Consider the following 23,323-nt stretch of genomic DNA (forward strand, 5'->3'; position numbering starts at 1 on the left):
GCTTCCTGAGCTTGGCTCCCCCTTTAGGGGCTCAGAGGCCCTGCTGTGCTCCCCTTCGGTTGGAAGTGGGAAGAAGGTACACCAAAATAAACTGTCGAAGTAGATTTTTCAGTTCTCCATAATATGATCAGCCCCTCTCCTTTCTTACATGCTCTGAAGTTAACAACAATGTGACATTTAGAATATTTTCACTGGCATCCAAGTTAGCATCCATTGAGATGAATGGGGCAGATCTCACCTCTAAAAGCAGTTTCCAATGCTGCAAAAGCAGGCAGATGTCACTGCATCATTAGGTATGTCTGCACTACAAGGGCTACAGCTGCAGCAGCACTATAGTGTAGACACTTACTACAGCAATGGAAGGGATTTTTTCATCACTTAAGTAAGCCCAGCCCCTTAAGAGGCAGTAGCTAGGTCGACCTAGCAATGTCTAAAGCATGACAGGTCCTCATCTTTGGAATTAGCTTCCCTCCTGGTTCCAGCAGAACCTGGATTTGTTAACTTTCCAGGCACGATTTAAAGTTTGATTTCTCTTATAATATTTTGGGGAGTTAAGTTTCCTAGGTGAGAGGGCTGGAAGCTGAAGCATAATTTCTGTGGGTTATATGATATGGTTAGGTACAATGCCTTAAGTTTTCTTGTGTGTCAGTAAATTGGAAAATTTGCTGTTGAAATTAATCAAAGTATAGTACTGGAAAATGTTTAAATTTTCAGCGGCTCTGACCAGTCCCTTTGTAACTAGGACCATGCATTCACATATAATTATATCACTGAGTGTGGTGATCAGTGTGCATTAATAACTATGGTGATAAAATATGTGACGTAATATTATTATTAAAACAGTAAATGAAGTATATTTTATATAAGATGGGAACACTGCTTAATACAGGAGAGAACAGGATTTCCCGGACCACTTGTCAGAGCACAAAGACAATCAAATGAGCTGACAAAGATTTGGTCACATATGTCACTACATTATGCAATCTGAAAAGGAAAAATAAGCTAAACATAGGCAATACATCTTACAGTAGCCTAATATTTCTAGGAATCCTGGCTTGGGCATGGCCTGTGGGGCTTAAAAAGGAAAATACCTTAATAATATTAATTCCCTGTAGGCTTATTCTCTTCTTAAATTGCTATCTGTTCTATAGATTAGATTCAGTGCTTCAGTGGCTTCCTCAATCCTCCACCTATTATAAGAGTTATTCTCATCCATTCGGGGAAGAGAAATAGTACTATGTAATGATGTGACATATTACAGCTAAGCGACAGAGCTTGACTTTTGAATATGGATTGTCAAATGCTCACAGTGAACTGTTTATGATCAGTTCATAGAAGGGGACAAAAAGGTTGATTAAATTTGAGGACATTACCTGCTCATGAAATGAAACAAAACAAAAGAGGCTAAATTCGTTAGATAAATTAATTAACACTTCACTCTGGTCAAACAATGATTTGTATAATCTACTGGTTTGGCATCCATTGTCTGTTTACTTTCCTAAAGGCGTTCAGTTAAATGTATTGATATTGATATTTGAATTTTACTTTGTGCCTCCTTAAGAGATGAGAAATTAAATGGCATCATATTTAAATTGTTCAAACTGACTTCTTGTGTGTGTCACTCCTTTCTTTAGAGGGACTAGATGAAATGGAAAATGATCTCCTGAAGTGTGAGTTTTGTGGAAAAATGGGATATGCTAATAAGTTCCTACGGTCAAAGCGATTCTGCTCCATGTCCTGTGCCAAAAGGTATTCTGCATTATTATTATTAATGTATTTATTTATTAATCAGGATATAACACTAAAATTGTATATGGCCCTGAAAAATAGTTAAACCATCCATGCTAAATAACAAACAGGGTCTTTGCCCCAAAGATTTTACAATCTACAGTGATGAGGGGATACAGTGTAATATACTAAAAAGCAATTCAGAAAACAGAGTGCTGTGTTCTGGCATAGCTGAAATGCTGCTCAGAATAGGTAGGGCTTTAGAGGTTTATTAGACTGAGTGGGAATAGTCTTTACTTACATACATAAAAGAGAAATAAAAAATGTAATGAGCAAGTATAGTTAAGTTGGTGTTTTCCAAAGCTGCTCTGATGTTCCAAATAAACGAAGCTGCACAGCAGTTACTTTGTTAATTAAGTAAACAGATGGTTTCAGGTCCTTCTCTGGTCTGATTATATTTGACTTTGGTTTTTTTTAAAAATCAAACTTTTATTTGTGAGCTCTTCAGTCAGTGCTGTTGGGGTAGAAATTTAATATTGAAGTCTACAGATACACAGTTACGCTTAATTAGCTAGAGGTATTAATCTTTTAGTGGTCTTTTGCTGTGGAAGTTTTATCTTGTGTTTTTTTGCTGGTTTGAATGTTTAAAACCAGTTTTAATTTAAAATGAAAAAGCAAGCTAAATTCATTTTACTGTAAGTTTTCATAGAACTGCTTTCATTAATTCCAGAGCATAGAGAGGAAAGCATGATTTATCCACTGACAGAAAAGTATGTGTAATTTTTCTCCAAGTTGATCTTCTTTTGAAATTGTTGAAGGCTGAATGAGATCATCATGAGTCAAAAAAGTCAGACCGTTTCTGTCACAAATTAGTTGTGTAAATAGATAGAATCCATTAAACTCAAGACTAAACATAGGTACTATAGATCCAAGGAGAGAGGAGATTTGGTGACTCTGCTTTTCCTAGAACTTAAACTCTTTTTGATTTCTGTTGGATTCAGGATTCCAGGCATGGAGGAATCTAAATAGGGTTGCCAGGTGTCCGGTTTTCGACACCAGAACAGCCAGTCGAAAAGAGACCCTGACGGCTCCAGTCAGCACTGTTGACCGGGCTGTTAAAAGTCCAGTCAGCGGTGCTGCAGGGCTAAGACAGGCTAGTCCCTGCCTTGTGCTGGCACCGTGCTGCACACCAGAAGCAGCCAGCAGGTCTGGCTCCAAGGTTGGGGGGGCCCACAGGGCTCTGTGCACTGCTCTCACCCCAAGCATTGGCTCCGCACTCCCATTAGCCAGGAACTGCGCCCAATGGGAGCTGTGGGGGGGTGCCTGCGGGCAAGAGCAGTGCTTGGAGCCTCCTGGCTCCCCAATCCAGGAGCCAGACCTGCTTGCCACTTCCAGGGTGCAGCGCGGAGCCAGGACAGGCAGGGAGCCTGCCGTAACCCCGCTGCGCCGCTGACCGGGAGCCACCCGAGGTAAGCTTGCACCCCCAACCTCGAGCCCCTGCCCCAGCCCTGATCCCCCTCCTGCCCTCCGAACCCCTCGATCCCAGCCCAGAGCACCCTCCTGTACCCCCCAAATCCCTCATCCCCAGAGACCGCACCCCCAGCTGGAGCCCGCACCTCCCCGCGCCCCTGCTCCAGCCCGGAGCCCCCTCCCACACTCCGAACCCCTCAGCCACTGCACGGAGCACCCTCCTGCACCCCAAATCCCTCATCCCTGGCTCCACACCCACACCTCCAGCCGGAGCCCTCACTCTCCATCCCCACTCCCAACCCCCTGCCTCAGCCCAGAGCTCCCTCCCGCACCCTGAACCCCTCATTTCTGGCCCCACCCTGGAACCCGCACCTCCAGTCCAGAGCCCGCTCCCACACCCCAACCTCCTGCCACTGTCTGGTGATAGTGAGTAAGGGTTGGGAGCGCGAGCAACAGAGGGAAGGGGAGGGGGTTGAGTGAGCAGGAGCAAGGCCTCAGAGAAAGTGCGGGGCATGGGCAGGGCCTCGGAGGAGGGGTGGGGCAAGAGGGTTCGGTTTTGTGTGAGTTGAAAGTTGACAACCCTACATCTAAAGAACATGTGATTGTCAGATTAAAAAATATAGGACCAGATTCTCAGTCCATGTGAATCGACGTAGCTCAACTGAAATCAATGAAGCTGCACTGATTACACCATCTGAGAATCTGACCCATAATGTAGGGAACAATCCTTCACTTGTAAGGGAAATGTTAGATGATCTTAAATATCTTCCATTTCTAACTACAGATATTACAATATTGCAGGATTTTTTTGCATGATGCTAAGAATTTAAACTCCTTTTTGTGTAAAGAGCATTAAGAATTTAATGAAAATACTCAGAATTAAAATTTCCAGTTAGTGATAATTTTTATAGTTGAGCTGAAAGTAGAAAAGTCCAGTCTCCATTATTTATCTACCTTCTGAAGCAATGGAACAAGGGTGAACCCTTTAGGTTAAATTTGAGAACTTGGTTTTTTAACCAAATTAAATGAGTTCACACATGTGATGTGGCAGGAAAAATGTCCCATGCACTTTTTGGGCTGTGTACACAGAGGAACAAGGCAGTAATGGACACTCTCAGCATCACATTATCAAAATGATACAGTATTGATAAATTTGAGAGAAATGAGAGAAGAGCAACAAAAATTATTAAGGAGCTGGACCTTAATGATGAAATATTAAAAGAGCTAAACATGTATAGCTTGGCTAACTAACCCATGATTATGAAGAGAATATAACTGTTACAGATATTTGAAGGCCAAAGAGGGAGAAAAATTATTTGATGTTCTTCAAGGAGGCATAGTTAGGGACCATGAGATTAAAGTAAAAAAGAAATCTTAAATGTCAAGGGAAATAGCCTGACGGTGTGGTTTGTTAGTCTGTGGAATAGTCTTCCAAGGCGGTCTGAATGAAGCCCCAGTACTTGAGCTACTTAAAAATAGATAGAATAAAGCACTGGAATATGTACTGTAGGGAATAGTCCTACACTGGGTGGGAGATAGATTTTCCCATGTCTAATTTCAATCATTCTATTTAGATTCTGTTAAAAGATTCATATGAACATGCACGAAAAGCTTCTGAGGTGAGCCCCTACTAAGCTTTTGCCAGTGAGGAAAAACAAAATTTCATAGCAAAGGTCTCCTTTTGAAATTATTTGTGCAAATACCCATTGTTAGGAATGCCTTGCTTTGTCTTACAAGCCATTGAATCATTTCAGTAGAAACAAAACTAAGGGGCACGCGTACCCCAGACTTCCTCGAAATACAGCAGTATGGGTAAAAGGCCCTGCTTCCTAATCATCCCTCTGTTCCTTTTTCTGCCATCAAGGGTTGCCATGTGACCTCCACCTCTCTCTTTTGTCAGTTTAGGTCCTACTACTACCTTTGGTGTCTGCGTGAGGAGCGTATACACTATAACTCTACAGGCTGTTTGGGCTTTTACATCCCAAGCCAGAGGCAACGGAACTTGTAGGCTCAAAATCTGTTTAGTGGAGGAATATTTGTCAACCTCTTGATTCCGCTGACCTCAGATGATGCCTCATGATGAGGAGGCTCCAAAGCCTTCTGCTCCTCACCCTAGTGATTCGAGCAGTTGTGGCTATCTGCCTTTGTTGTTAAGGATCACAGATGTATCCTTGTTTGGACAAGTGGCTCATAAGAATTCTGTCAGATCAGGTTTGAGTCACATCAGCAAGATAACATGCTGCTTCTTCAACCCTTTTGGGCTGAAGGATATATGTAGAAAAGTCTGTATTAAGTCCAGCTCAAATGCAACAATTTATAGGAGCTTCTTTGGACTCCAGAAGGATCCCTGCTTCTCTGGTTCAAGGCTGATTCTACGAAAGGTAGTTGTATCACAACTTCCCAGTAAGCATCTCTTTAGAGTGGTAGGACTGATGGCTTCATGTGCTTTCATAATGCCATTTATGAGACTTCTTATGCATCTGCTTTAGGGGTTTGGCTAAATTCTCTTTACAATCTAGTCATTCATAGTATGCATAGAATTCCATCTCTGGTCTCAACAGAGGTTGGAAAGTTTCTTTTGAAATCCAGAAAGCATTTCACTAGGCACTGTTATACTTCGAAGTGGAAATGTTTAAAAGAGTAGTCAAGTCCTAAAAATGTTGCTCCTGCTACTTGTCCAATCACAGTTACTTTTGGTTACCCTCTCTTTATGACGAAGATGGTATGATTTCTGGCTAAGGTACATCTGGCAGTCATTTAAGTTTACCATGCACCTGTGGGTTACTATACAAAGGGGTGAGAAGAGACAGAAAAACTGTTCCTTAAGGGGCTGTCACACTTGTATTTATTAACTTTTAACTGTAGAAGTCTTCAGGATTTCAATTTGATCCGACCAGCTCTTTTGGATACTGATAAATTGAGCTATTTTTAAAAAGTTGGGGGGAGGAACCACAAAAAATGCATCAATTTCTTTGCTATTTTTCATCAAAATTTGAACTATTTTGACCAGCTCTGCTGATAAGTGGCTGCTTTCGCCATTATCCTTTGAAGCTTGCATTTTTATTGCCATTACTTTGGCTAGAATGGTCAATAAATCCATGCCCTTGTGGCTGATCCTTCTTTATGGTACCTTACAAGAAATTTCATCCCAAACCATTTATTTTGTTTGTAACCTTTAATTTCCTAGACCTTGTGATTTATGTTGAGAGGCCACATTCAGAATCCATTGGTTAGATATTACAAGGATGCTGTGTCTCTCTTTTTAAATGTAGATAGAAATATAAACCTTTCTATAAATCACCTAATTTGTTCGTGGCATTAGTGAGAAAACCTAAAGTCTCCGTTGAAGTTTAGAAAGCGTCAAAATGGATCAAGTTATGTATTCAGATTTGTTGTGTTCCAGTGCCAAAATGACTTAGGACTTGTCTTCACTGCCGTTAATTTGAGTTATAACTTGAGTATTTCCTGTCCACACGCAAACACAAAACCCCTTAACTCAAGTGTGGTGGTGCTTTTCACTTGAATTGGCTGGCTCATCAGGGGTTCATGCTACAGCTCAAGTTAGCACAACATCTGCTAACATGACCATAGTCTGAGTCCATGCACTTCAGTGTCACTAGTCCTCAGTGGCATCCCATAATTTCCTCCTGTGCCCAGAAAGAATAGACATGTTCTCCCACAATTCTTTGGGAAAGAAGTCACAGAACAGCTCAGCTTTTTGCAGTGCAAAGAACCATGGGATATGCCTCTACAAGTCTTAGTGCAACACATGAACGAGTGCAATGCTAATTTGGACACAACAACTTGAGATTAATTTTGCAGTATGGCTACTCTCACTCATGCTAAACTAATTCAAGAGAAGCAACTTGAGTTGTCTAACTCAGTTACCTCCACAGGAAAGACACACCTTAAGAGTCCATTTTTTCATTAGAGCCCATTTCTCTAGAAGAGTGGCAGCCACTGGTCTTTGGCTAAACTAATGTCATTTTTGAAAATTGGCAAGGCTGCCATTTGAAGTTCAGTTCATGCTTTTACAAAGAATTGTCTCTATTTGGCAACAAGGTTGGATATTCATGTGAGGGGACCAGTGCTTTTGTCTCTGTTCATGTAGTACCATGTAGCCCTTGTCCTGAGGATTCACTGTTTGCTCAGTAGAGCTGGTTTCATGCAAGGGGTGAAAAAAGTATATTTCATAATAGTAACAGAAGTTCTCCAATTATATTACCTCTGCCACTCCATACTGGACCCAGACATTTTCCCCGCCACCTTTGGAATTTGTGTTAGGCTCTTCTGAATTGAGAGAAATGGGACAGTTAGCGGGCAGGACTTTTCAAACCCAAAGGCGGTATCAGTTGGAGCCCCAGTGTAGACAGTGATTGTCTGTACTGGGACTTCTCCCACTTGTGTTAAACTTATAAATTTCCCAGTGTAGACAAGATTTACCTGCCAGAACATCTCTGGGTGGGAAATGCACTGAGCACTGATGATTTTTGCTACTGCTGGCAATGATTCGATGATCTGTGAAGTAAGTTTGTGGCTCCTACAGTGTGGCTCTGCAGAGAAAATATATTGGAGATCTTCAGTTATTGGTAAGTAACCTTGTCCTATCATTTTTGGTCATAAGCTGTCAAGGCATGATATATATATATATATTTTGGTGCCACCTGTTCAAAATATTATTTTGTTTATTTGTTTTTTTAATATGGCCAAATTCTGATAAGGGACAGAAAAGTGGTGTAGTTATCCCCAAAATATACACACTGCAAAATCAGTGCTAATGTATGCCTGTAATCTGGATAATAGCAATTATATGTATAGCCACAATGGGCATTCTGCCCCTACTAAAAGTTAAGAATAATCTGAATAATGGTTACAGCTGGCTCAGGGAGTACTAAAGTATTAGCATGCAGGCCAAGCCTTATTACAGCTCTCCAACTTTTCTAGGGAAACAGGATTGAAACAAACATGTTCCACCAAGTAGACTACAGTTCTGTAGGAAGCATAAAATGTTGTTTATATTGATTTTTTTAACTTAATTCTACTGTGTTATCAGTACACTATTGAATATATTTTGTTTCCTTAGGCACAACGTTAGTTGCACTAAAAAATTTGGGCTGTTTACATCAGACAAGAACAGTCGTTGGAATCGGAAGTCAGATAGCCAAAGTCTTGGACGATGTGCACGTCGACCAAGTGGCTCTGATGGGGTATCACGAGAGCACTTCCTTAGACAGGTCTGTGGAATACTTGCTTAAAACTAGAGCACCATTTTAAGAATTGCAAAAGAAATATAATACAGTTGTTTATTTGTATTACATTTTCCAGCTTCCAATTACTTATCCATCTGCAGAAAATGATTTGGCTTCTCATGATGATGCTGTGCCAGCTGCCATGACCACTCGTCTGCGAAGACAAAGTGAGAGGGAAAGAGAGCGTGAACTTAGGGAACTAAAAATTAGGAAAATGCCAGAGAATGTTGACTTGCTACCATCTGTACAAGCTGACCCATCAATGTGGACAGTTGATGAAGTTTGGGCCTTCATACGTTCTTTGCCTGGTATGTAAATGTAGAGTACTTTCACTTTTTTACAGTTTTGCAACAATAAAGCTCTTTGCTTTTTTTAGCATGGTTATGATGGAGAGGTACTGTAACAGCACTCAGATGCTAGTTAATTGGTAGTAGAGGCTGGAATGTGATTTGTTTCCTCTTGCTTGTTCCCTCAGCACAACCGGGTTTCCCCTCCAAGCCCCATGTCGATAGAACTAGTCCCACCTCTGCTGTGGCATCCCAGCTGATGGAGAGTAAAGGTGTTCCTCCCTTCAGTCTGATTTCTCTCAAGAGGTCAGTAGAGAGATTGAATCAGACACACTTCCTCCCTTTTATGCTTCTCTCTTTCTATTCTCTTCCCTCCTTACTCGTTCTTCATTTAAAAGAGAAAGCAAGAAAGGGGCTCTTCTTTCCTTATATATTATTGAAAGATTAACATTAAAGATCTTTTATAATATAAAAGACTGATTTAAATTTTTTTTCCTATATAAAACTAAATCCATAGTTTGTATGACTTTTCAGAGGACCTGAAATACAGAGAGCCTTTTCTATGTAGCCTCTAAGTATGCATGTATTAGAAATCATACAGACAATTGTAATATTCCATTCTAATATCTAGGATGGGTCTCCTGTCTCGTTATTTACATATTTTCTCTTTTAGCTCAGTGTTCATAGTTGTGATTTTACATTTGTTTGGCATTTTCTTCCGTGACTAGCTCCCATATCTGCTTCCCTCTTGGCGAATGTAGTTTTTCCCAAGCACATATCTTACCCTTTGCTGGTGATGAGGCCCACCTCACTATCTGAAGCAATCTAAGATTCTTCTCTCACCAAAACATGTCACTTACATCTCTGCGCATTGAAACTCAGGTTGGCTCTGTTCTTATTGGCTTACTCGCTTCTGGGATTTATAGTGATATCAAACAATTTCTCTTGAAACACAAACATTTTAGTAGGATGATTTTCTGTGGGAAAGTATCTTCATCCCTGGGTGATAAAACTTGCCTTTTTGCCACTAGTCTTTTACGAAGTAAATCAAATTTAGTAGAAGAATTTAATCTCTGACAGTAAATGATGCTTCTATAAAGAGGTGGAAGTTTTAAATCCACAGAAATTACCCTTGATGTACATTCCTTCTGGTGACTATTATATGTGGATGTATATTAAGCTGCATTATCTACCTTGGATCACCCTACAGTATGTTTTTAAAACATGCAGAGCAGCCTAGGCGTGAGAAATTCCTGTACAACTGTGTTAAACAAGGACACTGTTTTTAAAATCCTAATGTACAGTTCTCTACTTTGAAACAATTACCTGAGGAAGTTTCTACAGGATACTGAATCTGTTCCTCATATATGTTTGATAAACATGTTGATTTCTGAATTTAAATGACACTAGTTCAGAAATTTTTTTCTACAGTTAACATTAGGTTTCAGTCCAGTCTAAGCTCTTGTTTTCTGCCCTCCTTGGAAATTATTTATCTTCTAGATATCCAAATGATGGGCCCAACATACCAGAAAGCTTCCTTATTACTATATGACTACATTTCTTATCTTTTTGGGCACTTTCAGGTTCTCGTCACACCTTCAATATGTTTTCAAGCAGCATTCTAGAAGATGTTCTCCTAGGTTGTTAACAGAATTGGCAGAGGTGATTGACATTTGTACAGGAAAGTATCAGGATAGTAACTGGACTTTTGGATTATGAATCTAATGCACTCCATACAGGCCATCAGTCTTGTTATACAACATTGATTTGTCAGTTTCTGTCTTTGGTAATCCATTAGATACCTTTGGTTTACAGCCTTCTAAATAGAATCCATGAACTGAAATCTAAGCACAGAATAGGGTCTCCTCATCTGGCCTCAATACATAGCTTTTCCTGAATTCCCTTGGAGCTTTTTTAAGGACTGTTGGTTTCTGTGACATTTTTACTGCCACTAATTTCTCGTGGGGAAGAGGAAGAACTGTTGGATCTGCTATGCTCCTCCAGAGATGTTCCACTTTCACATATACTGTTCCAAGGTCAGTGGTCTTTATATAACTCCAAGCGCTCATTACCAGCTGGGTGCAATACAAGGTATATACAGTATACTCACTCTTTTGGCAGCTGTGAATGCTAGTATATATTTGAATAAGGGAATTGAAATAATCCAAACTCCAATTCCTCAATTTTCCAAAACTGACTTTAAAACAAGTTTCTTAGTAAAACTCTTATCTAGGTGCCTCGTAAAGCTAACCTCTTAAAAAAACAGGTAATCTCTTCTAACAGGATTAATTGATTTTGTTTTTTAAAAATAATCATTTGCTCTTGTTCATCTCTGTAAATGCATGTAATGTCTGTCAACTGCCATGTTCAGATCCCATGCCAGACATAGGATGATATCCTTTCTCAGAAATATTTACTTTCCAGTTTACTTGTGACAGTTTTAGCTACATTCAATCAATAAATAAGAACCTTTATAGTGATGTCTAAAACATCACATCTGTCTGCAATATTTGTATCATCAAGGGTGTGAGTTTGGCAGTCATTTGTGTGTGAACCAGTAGTCTATGCTGTTTTAATTTCACTTCTGCTTATTGAGGCCATTGTCTTCAATTCATAGCTGAAAGGTTGATTTCTGATGCTTTTAAAACTTGTTATTTCTCTGTGTATGTCTGTGCCGTCAAGAATCCATGGTGAAAGTATGTTATTGCTACATCAATGGTTCTTAGCATACAGGTTGTGATCTAGTTGTTAGATAGGGCCCCAAAAGCATCACTGTATTACAGCTGAAATGCTTAGTGGTGTAGTAGAAGTTATGTAATACATTTGTGACCTAAGCCTAAAAAAACGCCTTGTTCTATCACTTGATGCACATAACAGAATATGTAATCCTTTCTCTGATGTGTTATCAGGGTGTATAAATCCTTATTATGAGATGCTTAATTTTTCTTTTCCCCTTTTTATGCCACTCTATACATGTTAGTGTCCAGGAACCCCAATCAGGTATCAAGGCCCCATTGTGGTAGGTGCTATATAGACCGTTAACACAGAAGACAATCTGCCGCTTTACAGTAGCTATCTTAATTATTGTGATACTGAGTTGTAGCTTGAAGTTCCTGAAGACCTAGTTTATGCTATGGAATTCCCCATCAAGACATTCCTGTTTCCTAACCATTTATCTCAACGGTCCTCTAATCTGCATCACCCTGGACCGTAACTCATTCATCTCCTTAATAAATGGTCAGTTGATTTGGTACATAACCAAATCTGTGTATAGAGTACTAAAAAGGAAGTAGAAAGTGGGTTTACTCTTTATGGAGGGCTTCCTGTTTCAGCTCATGAATGTTATTGCTTTCATATGCAATGTCACTCCACTCAAGCTGAACTAACACTTCTTCACCACTTTCTATTTACCTGTCCTTTGCTCATTTATAAATCAGACTGAAAAGAGGACAATATTCATTATTTTATAGAATTTAAATATGAAGTTACAACTAAATCCAGAATTAGTCAGTTGCTCTCATCATAGAGACGATGGTGCGCAATTCTGTTGGGAACACAAATAGGGACTTTTCCATGTTGAGGATTTCCCCATTAACTGTACAGATTTTTTATAAAAGGGAAAGGCCAAAAACATTAAATTAAATCAAGAAAGTAAAACTTATTGAGTAATAATTTAAAATCAGGATGTGAGGGGTGGAAGGTTAAGGGAGAAAACATCTGAAAGACTATAAGAAGAAATGTGTCAGACAAGTGGTTTAAGAAAATAAGTATATTAATTTAAAAACAATAAAAATATGAATTATAGGGGAAAGGAAAATCTTCAAGTCACAACTAAAAATGAGTGGTCTTCTAGGTGCTAGAGGAAATTTATACATTCTCTATAGGATACAGCTACCATACAGTTTGGCATAGTTGACAGTTTCTGCTTAACAGGTGCCTGGGCTGGAGTTGAAATATAACAGAATTCCCCACCTAATTGGATTAGGAAAACTGTTCATCAGGACATCTCTCAGAGAATCATTTTCTTTCCCCCAATGTCAATCTGTGGGAGAGATTGTTGGTTATTTGAAACAGTCTTTCCCATTGAACATCCCAATTTTCTGTGTTAAGATTGCAGCCATGTATCAGTGAGCTGAGTGCTTGTTACCTTTCAAGAATGTTAGTTAAGGAAAGAAAAACCAACAGACACCTGGGAAATGCAGCATTATGGCTGTCCTCAAACAAGGCACCCAACTACCTTAACTCACCTCCATTGATGTGCCAATCTGCTATCTTTCCTCCTTCAGACATAGAGTATGCGCTTTGATCAATGCCTGTAATATTAATGATTTTTGTTGGGGAAGTTCTAATAAAACTTCATAGCTAAAAATGCTGAAAATTTAAGTCGACAGAGTTGCACACGGGAACCCAAAAATTGGGGATATTTCAGAAATTACAGGTAAGTAATTTTTTTCTGAGCCTCTGAGATTTGAGCTGTTTGCGCCTGCAGAATATTAATGTCGTCTTTTCTTGCTGGAGAGAATCCAGAGGGATTCTGCGTTTTTATTTAATAGGCATTTCTTTAGTCTGCATCTCAGGTCCTTTCAAAGGACTCTGAGATCATGGCACTCATTCTTGTAAACAAAATAGTAAAAAATTGCCTTGTTTTATACTAGGATTTTTAATTTCTAATGGGCACAGTTGCACCAATGTTAGCACCAGTCTATGATGTAATGTAGGTAGGACTCAGCTGAACTCAGGACCTCTTGCAATCATCGTCTAATTCTCATCTACACTACAACTTCCACCAATGAAAAATACAGCCATTGGGAATTCTGAATCAGAAAAATTCAAGTGTATACAAGGCCATTGCATCTGTCAGCATTTATTTCTAACCTATTATTTCTTATTCCGCTGCAGGTTGTCAAGATATTGCAGATGAATTTAGAGCACAAGAGATTGATGGACAGGCCCTTCTCTTGTTGAAAGAGGATCACCTTATGAGTGCAATGAACATTAAGCTGGGACCTGCACTGAAAATTTGTGCACGCATCAACTCATTGAAGGAGTCCTAGTGGGAAGCTTTAGACAGTAGCCTCTCTCTAACAGACTGATACACACTATGGCATACCTATTACTGTGATGTTTTGTTAAATACCTTTTTTTTCCACATAAAGACTTTAAAATTTACTCCTCCAGCTGTATCATATAATCCTCCAAAACTTCCAGTAATTAGCAGATGTATAAGCAATGCTGGGGAATCGTTAGAATAAAGCAGAGGGTGAGGTAGGATGAATGGCACATACAAAATGTAATATGTTGTGGTGGATGATACTATTCTCCCCCACTCCCCCCCCCAACCCCCCCCCCATGGTCTGTATCATACAAGATTAAGGTTTTTTTAACACAATCTGATCATCATTTAAATTATGTTCAGAAAAACAGATTTTCCCACAGAAGCATTTTTTAGACTATGGAATAACAGAAGAGTCCACAAAGTCTGTGGAAGCACTTATTATGGTAAAATGCTATGCATTTAGACATGCTTTCTGAGTTTTGTTTAGTCTTGAGCATATCGTTTGAAGGGAATTTGTAACAAACCTCTTCTTATAGCCTAAAGCTTATCTGTATGCCATTGTAGTATTTTCTTCGTTTGGAAGCACTCTGTAAAATGTAGGATGTTCATCATAATCCTGACATTCGCAATGGTAGAGCTACTGACATGCAAATGGCATGACACTCTTCCCAGAGAGTACTGAAGCACACACATTACTTTTGTTGATTGTATGCTGGTATGCACAAAGAGGGCATTAAGTTGTTATACTTCTAGTTTGCTTGCTGCTAGTTAACCTAGACCAATGCACACTTGCTGGTTAAAAGAAAAGAATTGGTCAAAGGTGTGCTGATACTTGGCTCCTATTTCACAGATGACCTTGAAGAGCAAATGGGACCTGCAGAAAAATGTGTATTTCCCTTTCCTTCAGTAGATATAACACTTTGTTTCTATCAGCAGACTTTCTGTCGATATCTACAGAGGTCAGCATTAGAACCACTGCATTTAATTATAACTTCTTGAACTGACTCTATCAAAAGATTCTGTTCTGATATTTTCTATCCGCCTCTGAAGCTGGAAGTTAGGATTGCCCAAAGTTACCTACTAATGCAAAATGTATTGGTGAGAGTTTAACACCCTGTGCGGCACCAAAAGATTTAGAAAAATACACAGCCAAAAGCTGGGTTTTTTTGCTAAGCACTTTTAGATTTACTTTTTTCTGCACCCCTGATGGTGTGGGGAAGAGAATCTAATCTGGCTAATCACAGTGTGGTTAAATCAAACTCCTCAACTGAGAGTGCACTGTACTGAATTTGGTGATGTTCATTTCAGTGATAAAATAATGTATACTTTGAGTTCTCCTTAGCTGCCTTTTTTTTTTTTTTTAATCTTATCTGTGCTGGTTTGATAAGCTAGTAGACGACTAAATATATGTTGATAGTTATCTCTTGGATTTGTCAAAACTAGAGAGGGTTGATTATGCAAAAATACTACTTGGTTATTTTTTAATCTTTGTCTGATTATTGTGTTTTTTGTTTGGCAATGTAGAAAGTACATGTGTTACACATGTAATTGATAATGATGTTAGAAAGTGTGATCTTATATTGTGAGGCTTATATCCTAGATCTACAGTTGTTTATAGTGTTACATGCATATTAGTTTGGTTATTGTTTTAATCTTGAATTGTTGGACAGTTTTCAGAAAAAACACTTCTACAGTTAGCTGAGATAGATAGATAGATATAGATATATCTATCCATCAGCTATGTCAACAAGGATTTTTATATATATTAGCCTTTATATGTATAAATCCTTGTTGAGTAATTATTGACAGACTGCCAAGAGCTCAAAGTAACCCAGATTTCTGTACACGTTTATTCTGGCTCTTTTGCTGAGGTACACTTTTATACATAATTCCTTATAGAGCAGGGAGAGCCACAAAACACTATGTATGGTTTAAAATATCATGGATTGGAGAACTGGGGATTGTAGGCCTGGTCCACACTTAAAATTTTTGCTGCTTTAACTATGCTAGCATAATTAAAGCAGTGCAAACAAAAAAACCTAGTGTAGATACAGTTATATTAGTATAAAAATATTGCTTATTCTGGTTTGGCAAAGTGCAATAAGCTATCTTGGAACACAGTAATTAATATTGGTATAACTGCATACACGCTGGGGCTTTTCCTGGCACAATGTATTCAGTAAGTCCATTTTTTTAATTGATGCTGCTTCAAAACTAGTTGATCAAAAAGGAAGAGAAGCTTATGGTTTTCTCTAATGTGTGTGGTTTTGGAGTATTTTTTTTTAATCATTACTATTGAATGTTGATTGGGATATGGGGCTGAACAGAGCTCTAAATTAATATTTTTCAGTCTTAGATGTTATTTATTGTTCCTATAGAAGTAATTGTAATTTTTAAAAAAGTCACTTTTGCACAATAAGCTATAGTTTCAGTTTGGAAATATTTTAAAGAGATTTAAAATAGAATAAAAATTCTACATATTAAGAGGAATTAATATGGGTATAAGTCAGGTGACTTCCATTAGAGCCAGTAGACTCTGTGTGGTTATATCCCTGCAGATTGCTTTGAAAATGTGGGGGCATTTTAAAAAGTTTAATCCCAGTATCATTTTCAGATTCTTCTATACATTGAAACGTTAGACCCATGTTTGAGGGGTGTTATTGCATCTTCATACTAACAAAAGCTTTATTGTTTTCTCATGTGCAAGGCCTTTTAAAAGACAACTCCGTTATTTTGATTGAAAGCAGTAGGATGCACATTAAATAAAACCTTCCCACTGTACATCAGGTTAAAGTGTTAGAATACCAATGACTTACAAATTAAGAGTAAGAGGGCCTGTTCCAACTATCTCTGGAGACAAGGGAAGTTGTATTGAGCCCTACGTGTGTAATAATTGTGTGGAACCAGAGGAGAGATTTTTGTGTTATAAAGGCTCTATACATTTTTGGACATACTCGTATATTAATTTGTATTCATTATGCAGTAGGTCCTGTCAACACCTACATTCAAGTTGTGAGTACAGTTGTTATAGTAGGGTTTTTACGAGCATTGTTTGTTTATTTACTATTGTGATAACTTACGAGTTAGTTGTTTTGTGCTTTATTTTGCTAAAAGAATGTACCTTTTGGCATTTAGAGGTTGGTCTAGCACTCTTTGAAAGTTGATTCCTCTTGACTTCAGTGGGTGCTGGATCCTTCAGGGAAGCTAAACAGAGAAAGATTTGAAAGTGCCACTGAACTGTGCACTACCAAATAACCTTAATTTAGTAAGTCAAGAAATCTCACTGTTAGTATTTGCAAGTCTTTTCTCTTATTTGTTGAAGATTTCTCTGTATATATATTTATAGTGAAATAAGTTATAGTTTGAGCCAGGTTTTGCAGTGTGCTTATCAGGTAAGTTTGAGCCACAAGGTAAGAACGTTTTATCAGTTTTGCCAAAAATGTCTTTGTAAACATGATTAAAAGGTCATTTCCCCCCTGTTTGTTTTAATGTAATTTAGAGAACATGGCCAAGTATATTTTTAAAGAGAGAGGGGAGTTCCACTATTTTAATGGCAAAGGTGACTAAAATTAGATACGTTAATATTTGTCTTGAAAGATTAAGGGAATTAGTCAATGCTGGCATAAGCAAATTCAACTCTATAGAGTTGTAGCTGTTTATGGAAGAGAAGAATATGACTCTATTTGTTTAATTTGTGTTCTCAGTGCATTGCAAATACTAAAATGTTCTGGATTTTAAGAAATTATTATATCTGAGTGAGAGAAATAGTGCTGTCTTCTCGTACCACACATCTTAAGGAGAAGTTTTAAACTATGCCAGATTTCCTCCCCAAGCATCACCACAGAGATTAAAAAATGCGATATTTACATCATGAGTGTAGGCTGTGTGCACTAGTGCCTCTTGTGTAGTGGTTAGAACAAGGGACTGATCATTAGGATCTCTGGGTTCTATTCAAATCCCTTACATTAAAATCGCTGTGTAACTTTGGTTAACTTCTCTACACTTCAGTAAAAACTTCTATGAAGTGAGTGTAATATTATGGGGCAAATTAATGTTGAAATGGTGAAATTTTGAGAAGAAAGATCATATATAAGCAGCATATTATTTAAATTTTTCAATAAGCTTGCAGTTCACTTGGAGTTGACATAGATATGGATTCAGCTTTTCCTAAAACACATGCATAAGAATCAGTGGTGTGAATATATTTCAAGAGAAATTGCGAGGATGAGTGAAAATTTTAGACTGACTTCCAGTGCAAGCTGCTTGCTGCTAAATTATCCAAAATGGCATCTAGATATGAAATAGACATCTAGAAATGGAGCCTTTTGAAGAGATTTTTATATGAATGATAATTTGAGCACAGATATCTTAGTACAATGATTATAAATATTAAATAAGTACAATGTTTAATTCATACTTAACGAACATTTTTAAAGTACTGTATTCTTATATAGCTGTAGTAGGAAAGTACAGCATTGTTAACACATAATAAATCAGGATATTTCAGCCTCCTGATGAGGAAGTAGGAATAGAAGCACAAAAATAATTGACACAAGTATAGAATGGTCTATTATGTACAACTGCTCTGCAGATGAAACCAGTTTGACCCAGGAGAGATGTGGGTTAGCATTGGTAAGAAAAATAAAAGGTTTATTAATAAGTACCTAATATTTCCATTTGGAGATGAAAAGCAAATAGAATATCTCATTAAAGAGCAGATTTACACTGTCCCATCTGAGTCCATTCATTGGTTTCTTAATGGAATCTAAGATGAGATGGGTACAGAAGAGTTTTAATAAGGGTAGCACCTTCATCATCATGAATTTATTGGATGTTGATGATGATAGCTAGATGACTATACAGCATTTGGGTGGCATATGGCCTGTTAAAGGAGGACTTTAATGCTGACACAAGCATGCACATCAAGTAATGCACAAAGCACATTATTTGGCAGTGATTTTTCTATAGTTATTTTGCCAGGATTTGAAATATTTGCAGTTACCACCTTCTCAACATAGTTTCTCTTCCTATTGGATTCTGCAGCAAATCTGTAATCCTGTTAATCATATCCAGGACCGGCTCTAGGCACCAGCAAAGCAAGCACGTGCTTGGGGCGGCACATTTCCAGGGGCCACATTCCGGCCATCCTTTTTGGGGGGGCAGTTGCGCTCTCAGAGCTGCGCCACTTAGATGGGCGCCCACATCCGCAGCAGGAAGGGGAAGCCCTAGCCCCGGGATGCTGAGCTGCCAGGGCCCAGCCGCTACCTGGGGAGAAGAGGGCGAGTCCTGCCGGGGAGACGGGGCTGCGCAACCTCATCTGCGCACTGGCTGCTGCGCTGCCTTGTGCCACCCCTTATATCGGGGCTTCTCTGCACGGCCGGGTGGGGGAGGGGGTAAAGCCCCTGCAGGCGCTGGGAGAAGGTGACATCACTCCCTCTGCTTCCAGTGCTGCCTGTGAGCCCCAGCCCCACCTGAGCTTGGGGCGGCAAATTTTTTGCTTGGCGCGGCAAAAAACCTAGAGCCAGCCCTGATCATATCATGGTGTGCGGTTGTATTGTTATATCAAAGATGCAGCATTATAGCTTTGCTGTAGTATCAGCTAAGAGAAGAAGATGGGCTATAGAGAGAAGATCCTTTATTTGAACAGATATCTTATGGAAGGGTAATGGGATACAGATAGTTTTACCATAAAACGCTGGGATTCAACTATGATTTAAAAAAAAAATCATTATCCTTGAGCTGGTATCCTACATGACATGAGTCTATGATTTCAGTCTAGGGTTTAGTGAACAATTTTTCCACATTCTAATTGCTTTCTTTAAATAAGAAGACAAGGATTAAATGGGCATAAAGAGAAAACTACCATTTCATATTTAAAGATGGTTCCTCCAACACTGGGTTAAAGCACAGTAGGAGGATGGTATGTGGAAGCTTGTCTTCCTACTATTATCTATTCAGTGGATACATTGGCAACACTGAAGGTTGAAATCCTATCTGATACCTTTTCCCAAAGTGTATGGGTAAAATAAAAAGAACTATTCTATTTTAAAGTTTTCCAAATCTTGCTTTAAAAGTGTTCTTTGTAATATAATGTTTGTGAATTGAAATTGATTTGCTTTGATGTCACGTTTTCCTGTAAAAATTGCCATTAGCTTTAAAATGATTGCAGCAAATATAAAGAATGCTGCCATCTCAGGACAGAAAAAATGCGTATAATGTACTATTAGATCTAGATTTTAAAAACCAAATCCGACTTGTCAATATGTTAGCAACCTTATCTAACTTTTTACAATTTCATCTATAGTTCCAGTTCCATTTGAGAAGTTGATGTTTCAGAATTGTTATTGGACTAGAGATTAGATTAACCTCATTAAACAGGAGCTGCTAAAATGGATGTGACAGGACATAACCTTATAATCTCCATCTATTGTCATATGAAGTTAAAATGAAGTATTTTCATACATATACCTGTAGATTCGGTAAAGTTTTACTTATTTCATTATCTTTTTAAATGCCTGGTGCATGAATACATTTGAGATATATGCTGATTTTTAAATTCCATTGGGTTTTTGTAAATATTTTATCAGCCCTTTTAGGTGTGTATCCAGTTTATATAGGCTGACGAAACAGTGTTCAGAAATGTAGTAGGGCAGGGTTTGCCCTATATCTTTTCAAATAGTAACTAGAAATTAAATGTATTGGTTGGTGTTTTTCAGGGTTGTTCTTGAAGGTATTTTAGTTATTTTCCTATTTTTAACATAAAATATAATAACATTTCCATGCTGTGTAAAACAGCATAAGGGATGAAGCTGTGATTGTGGTGCCAAACATTTCAAACTACATATTGTTAACTATTGCCTTTTCCTATTTGCACTAGTTCTTAAAATTCAACTGTTTGTTGGTAATTTAGCAAATGACACCAGTCATTTCACTTGCTTTTTAACCATACTTCCCCCAACCATTTTGCATATGTTTAAAATTTTGCTCCTCCTTTTGGTTACATCTTTAAAAAAGGACACTTTGGTTATTGAAACCTCAGAAAGATGTGGCACGCGGTGGATGAGAGAAGCTTTATGCAAGGTAAAGTCATGTATTAAAACTGACAATTGGACTTTGTTTGCAGAAACAAATTTTAGATTAATATATATAAAGAGAATGATATGTGTTTGTTCTTTTCATGGAGTGATATCATACTGGATTCTTCTTTACCAAGAAGTTTTAGCATATGTAGCATCAAATTCAGCACCTAGATCAATGTCTATAATTAAAATGTAATATCAGTGTCTATAATTAAAGTGTAATAATGTAAATGTTAATCCAAAAATTAAGTTAAAGAAATTTTAGAGTTGAAGAGCACAGTGATCTATGTAAAATATTATGTTCACTTTGTGTATCATTTTCAAAGAAAAAGCACTTTCCTATTAGCTAGCATGTGAATGAATTATAGATTCTCATATTTGTTAGTCTGTAACAGAGTGAAGTAAAATTTACATTTAACAACATGTCTGTGAATGGATAATCTGATTATACAAATGTTGAATCAAAGCACCTTATACTATGCTGCTTAAATTTGTTTGTAATTGCACCTTTTGTTATCGGCACATTTTTTCTTATTGAACATTCTTGCGTGATAACATTGCTCCCTGTGGGTCTAAGTGGAAAATTAGCCAACCTACAGCATCATTTACTTATATCATTATATTTCAATACTATGTTGTATTGTGAGTTCAGTGCTTCAAAAATAAAAGCTACTTCCATTTGTTTACTTTGATTATTTAATCTGTTTTACTTTTTCACTTTAAAATTAAAAATCAAATGCTACATAAAGCTTTAAGGACAAAAGAACAAATAACATCTATTCACTTGAGTTGGGTTAGCAGTTACAAGTTAATATTTTTCCCACTAATGTAGCTCTTTTTAAAATATAATTTTTAGATAAAACATTTGCTTTCATATTCCAACTATAAAAAAAATTCTTTCTAGCTTTAACCAGGAAGTAACTATCCTTTCTGACTGCTATCACATTGCAATTTAGTTTTTTTAAATGTATGCACATATCTATTGTTTTTGGTGCATGTAAAGTAGGCATACTTACACATCTGGGGCAGGAGGGATAGCTCAGTGGTTTGAGCATTGGCCTGCTAAACCCAGGGTTGTGAGTTCAATCCTTGAGGGGGCTATTTAGGGCTCTGGGGCAAAAAAATAACTGTCAGGGACAGTACTTGGTCCTGCTAGTGAAGGCTGGGACTGGACTCAATGACCTTTCAAGGTCCCTTCCAGTTCTATGAGATAGGTATATCTCCATATATTATTATTTATCTTGGCAAATCATGAAACATTTTAAAAATGTCACTAAGAGCATCTTTTTTAAAAAGGCATAAATAACAAAACACAGCTCTAGTTTCTTTATCCATTCTGTACAACTAAGATCCTTACATCAGCCTGCCTGCCTTCCCCATATCTGTAAATCAATATCATCTAAAGCAGGGGTCAGCAACCTTTGGCACGCAGCTCGCCAGGGTAAGCACCCTGGCGGGCCGGGCTGATTTGTTTACCTGCCGCGTCTGCAGGTTCGGCCGATCGCGGCTCCCACTCCTCCTTGTAACAACCTTTTATGTACTTGAAAACTGTTATGTCCCCTCTCAGTCTTCTCTACTCCAGACTAAACAAACCCAATTTTTTTAATCTTCCCTCATAGGTCATATTTTCTAGACCTTTAATCATTTTGTTGCTCTTCTCTGGACTTTCTCCAGTTTGTCCACATCTTTCCTGAAATGTGGCGCCCAGAACTGGACACAATGTTCCAGTTGAGGCCTAATCAGCACAAGTAGAGTGGAAGAATTACTTCTTGCATCTTGCTTACAATATTCCTGCTAATACATCCCAGAATGATGTTTGCTTTTTTTGCAATGGCCTTACACTGTTGACTGATATTTAGCTTGTGATCCACTATGACCCCCCAGATCTCTTTCAGCAATACTCCTTCCTAGGCAGTCATTTCCCATTTTGTAAGTGTGCAATTGATTGTTCCTTCCTAAGTGGAGTACTTTGTATTTGTCCTTATTGAATTTCATCCTATTTACTTCAGAACATTTCTCCAGTTTGTCCAGATCATTTTGAATTTTAATCCTATCCTCCAAAGCACTTGCAACCCAGCTTGGTATTGTCCGCAAACTTTATAAGTGTACTCTCTATGCCATTATCTAAATCATTGATGAAGATATTGAACAGAACCGGATCCAGAACCAATCCCTGCAGGACCCCACTCGTTATGCCCTTCCAGCATGACTGTAAACCACTGATAACTACCAGTTATGCACCCACCTTATAGTAGTTCCATCTAAGTTGTATTTCCCTAGTTTGTTTATGAGGTCATGCGAGACAGTATCAAAATCCTTACTAAAGTCAAGATATACCACATTTACCGCTTCCCCCTATCAAGGCTTGTTACCCTGTCAAAGAAAGCTATCAGGTTGGTTTGACACGATTTGTTCTTGACAAATCCATGCTGACTGTTATTTTATCACCTTATT

The 23,323-nt window shown here is 38.2% G+C and overlaps 1 protein-coding gene across 5 annotated transcripts in view; it reads left to right on the forward strand.

Moving 5' to 3' along the window:
- Nucleotides 1–21,561, forward strand: part of PHC3 (polyhomeotic homolog 3) — a 99,058-nt gene extending 77,497 nt beyond the window's left edge. For 3 of the 5 annotated variants that reach the window (XM_005299241.5, XM_024102606.3, XM_042853757.2), the window contains 4 exons: nt 1,635–1,749; nt 8,282–8,432; nt 8,524–8,755; nt 13,634–21,561. In XM_005299241.5, coding sequence (XP_005299298.2) covers nt 1,635–1,749; nt 8,282–8,432; nt 8,524–8,755; nt 13,634–13,788 — 653 coding nt within the window. In that variant the 3' untranslated portion in view covers nt 13,789–21,561. Of the gene's footprint in view, nt 1–1,634; nt 1,750–2,729; nt 2,910–8,281; nt 8,433–8,523; nt 8,756–8,922; nt 9,041–13,633 lie in introns of those variants that run through there. The other 2 variants (XM_005299242.4, XM_065557781.1) reach the window with 2 other exon arrangements.
- The last annotated feature ends 1,762 nt before the right edge of the window (nt 21,562–23,323 follow it).

This window comes from Chrysemys picta, chromosome 9 (genome assembly GCF_011386835.1).
Source record: "Chrysemys picta bellii isolate R12L10 chromosome 9, ASM1138683v2, whole genome shotgun sequence".
In the NCBI taxonomy this organism is placed as follows: Eukaryota; Metazoa; Chordata; order Testudines; family Emydidae; genus Chrysemys; species Chrysemys picta.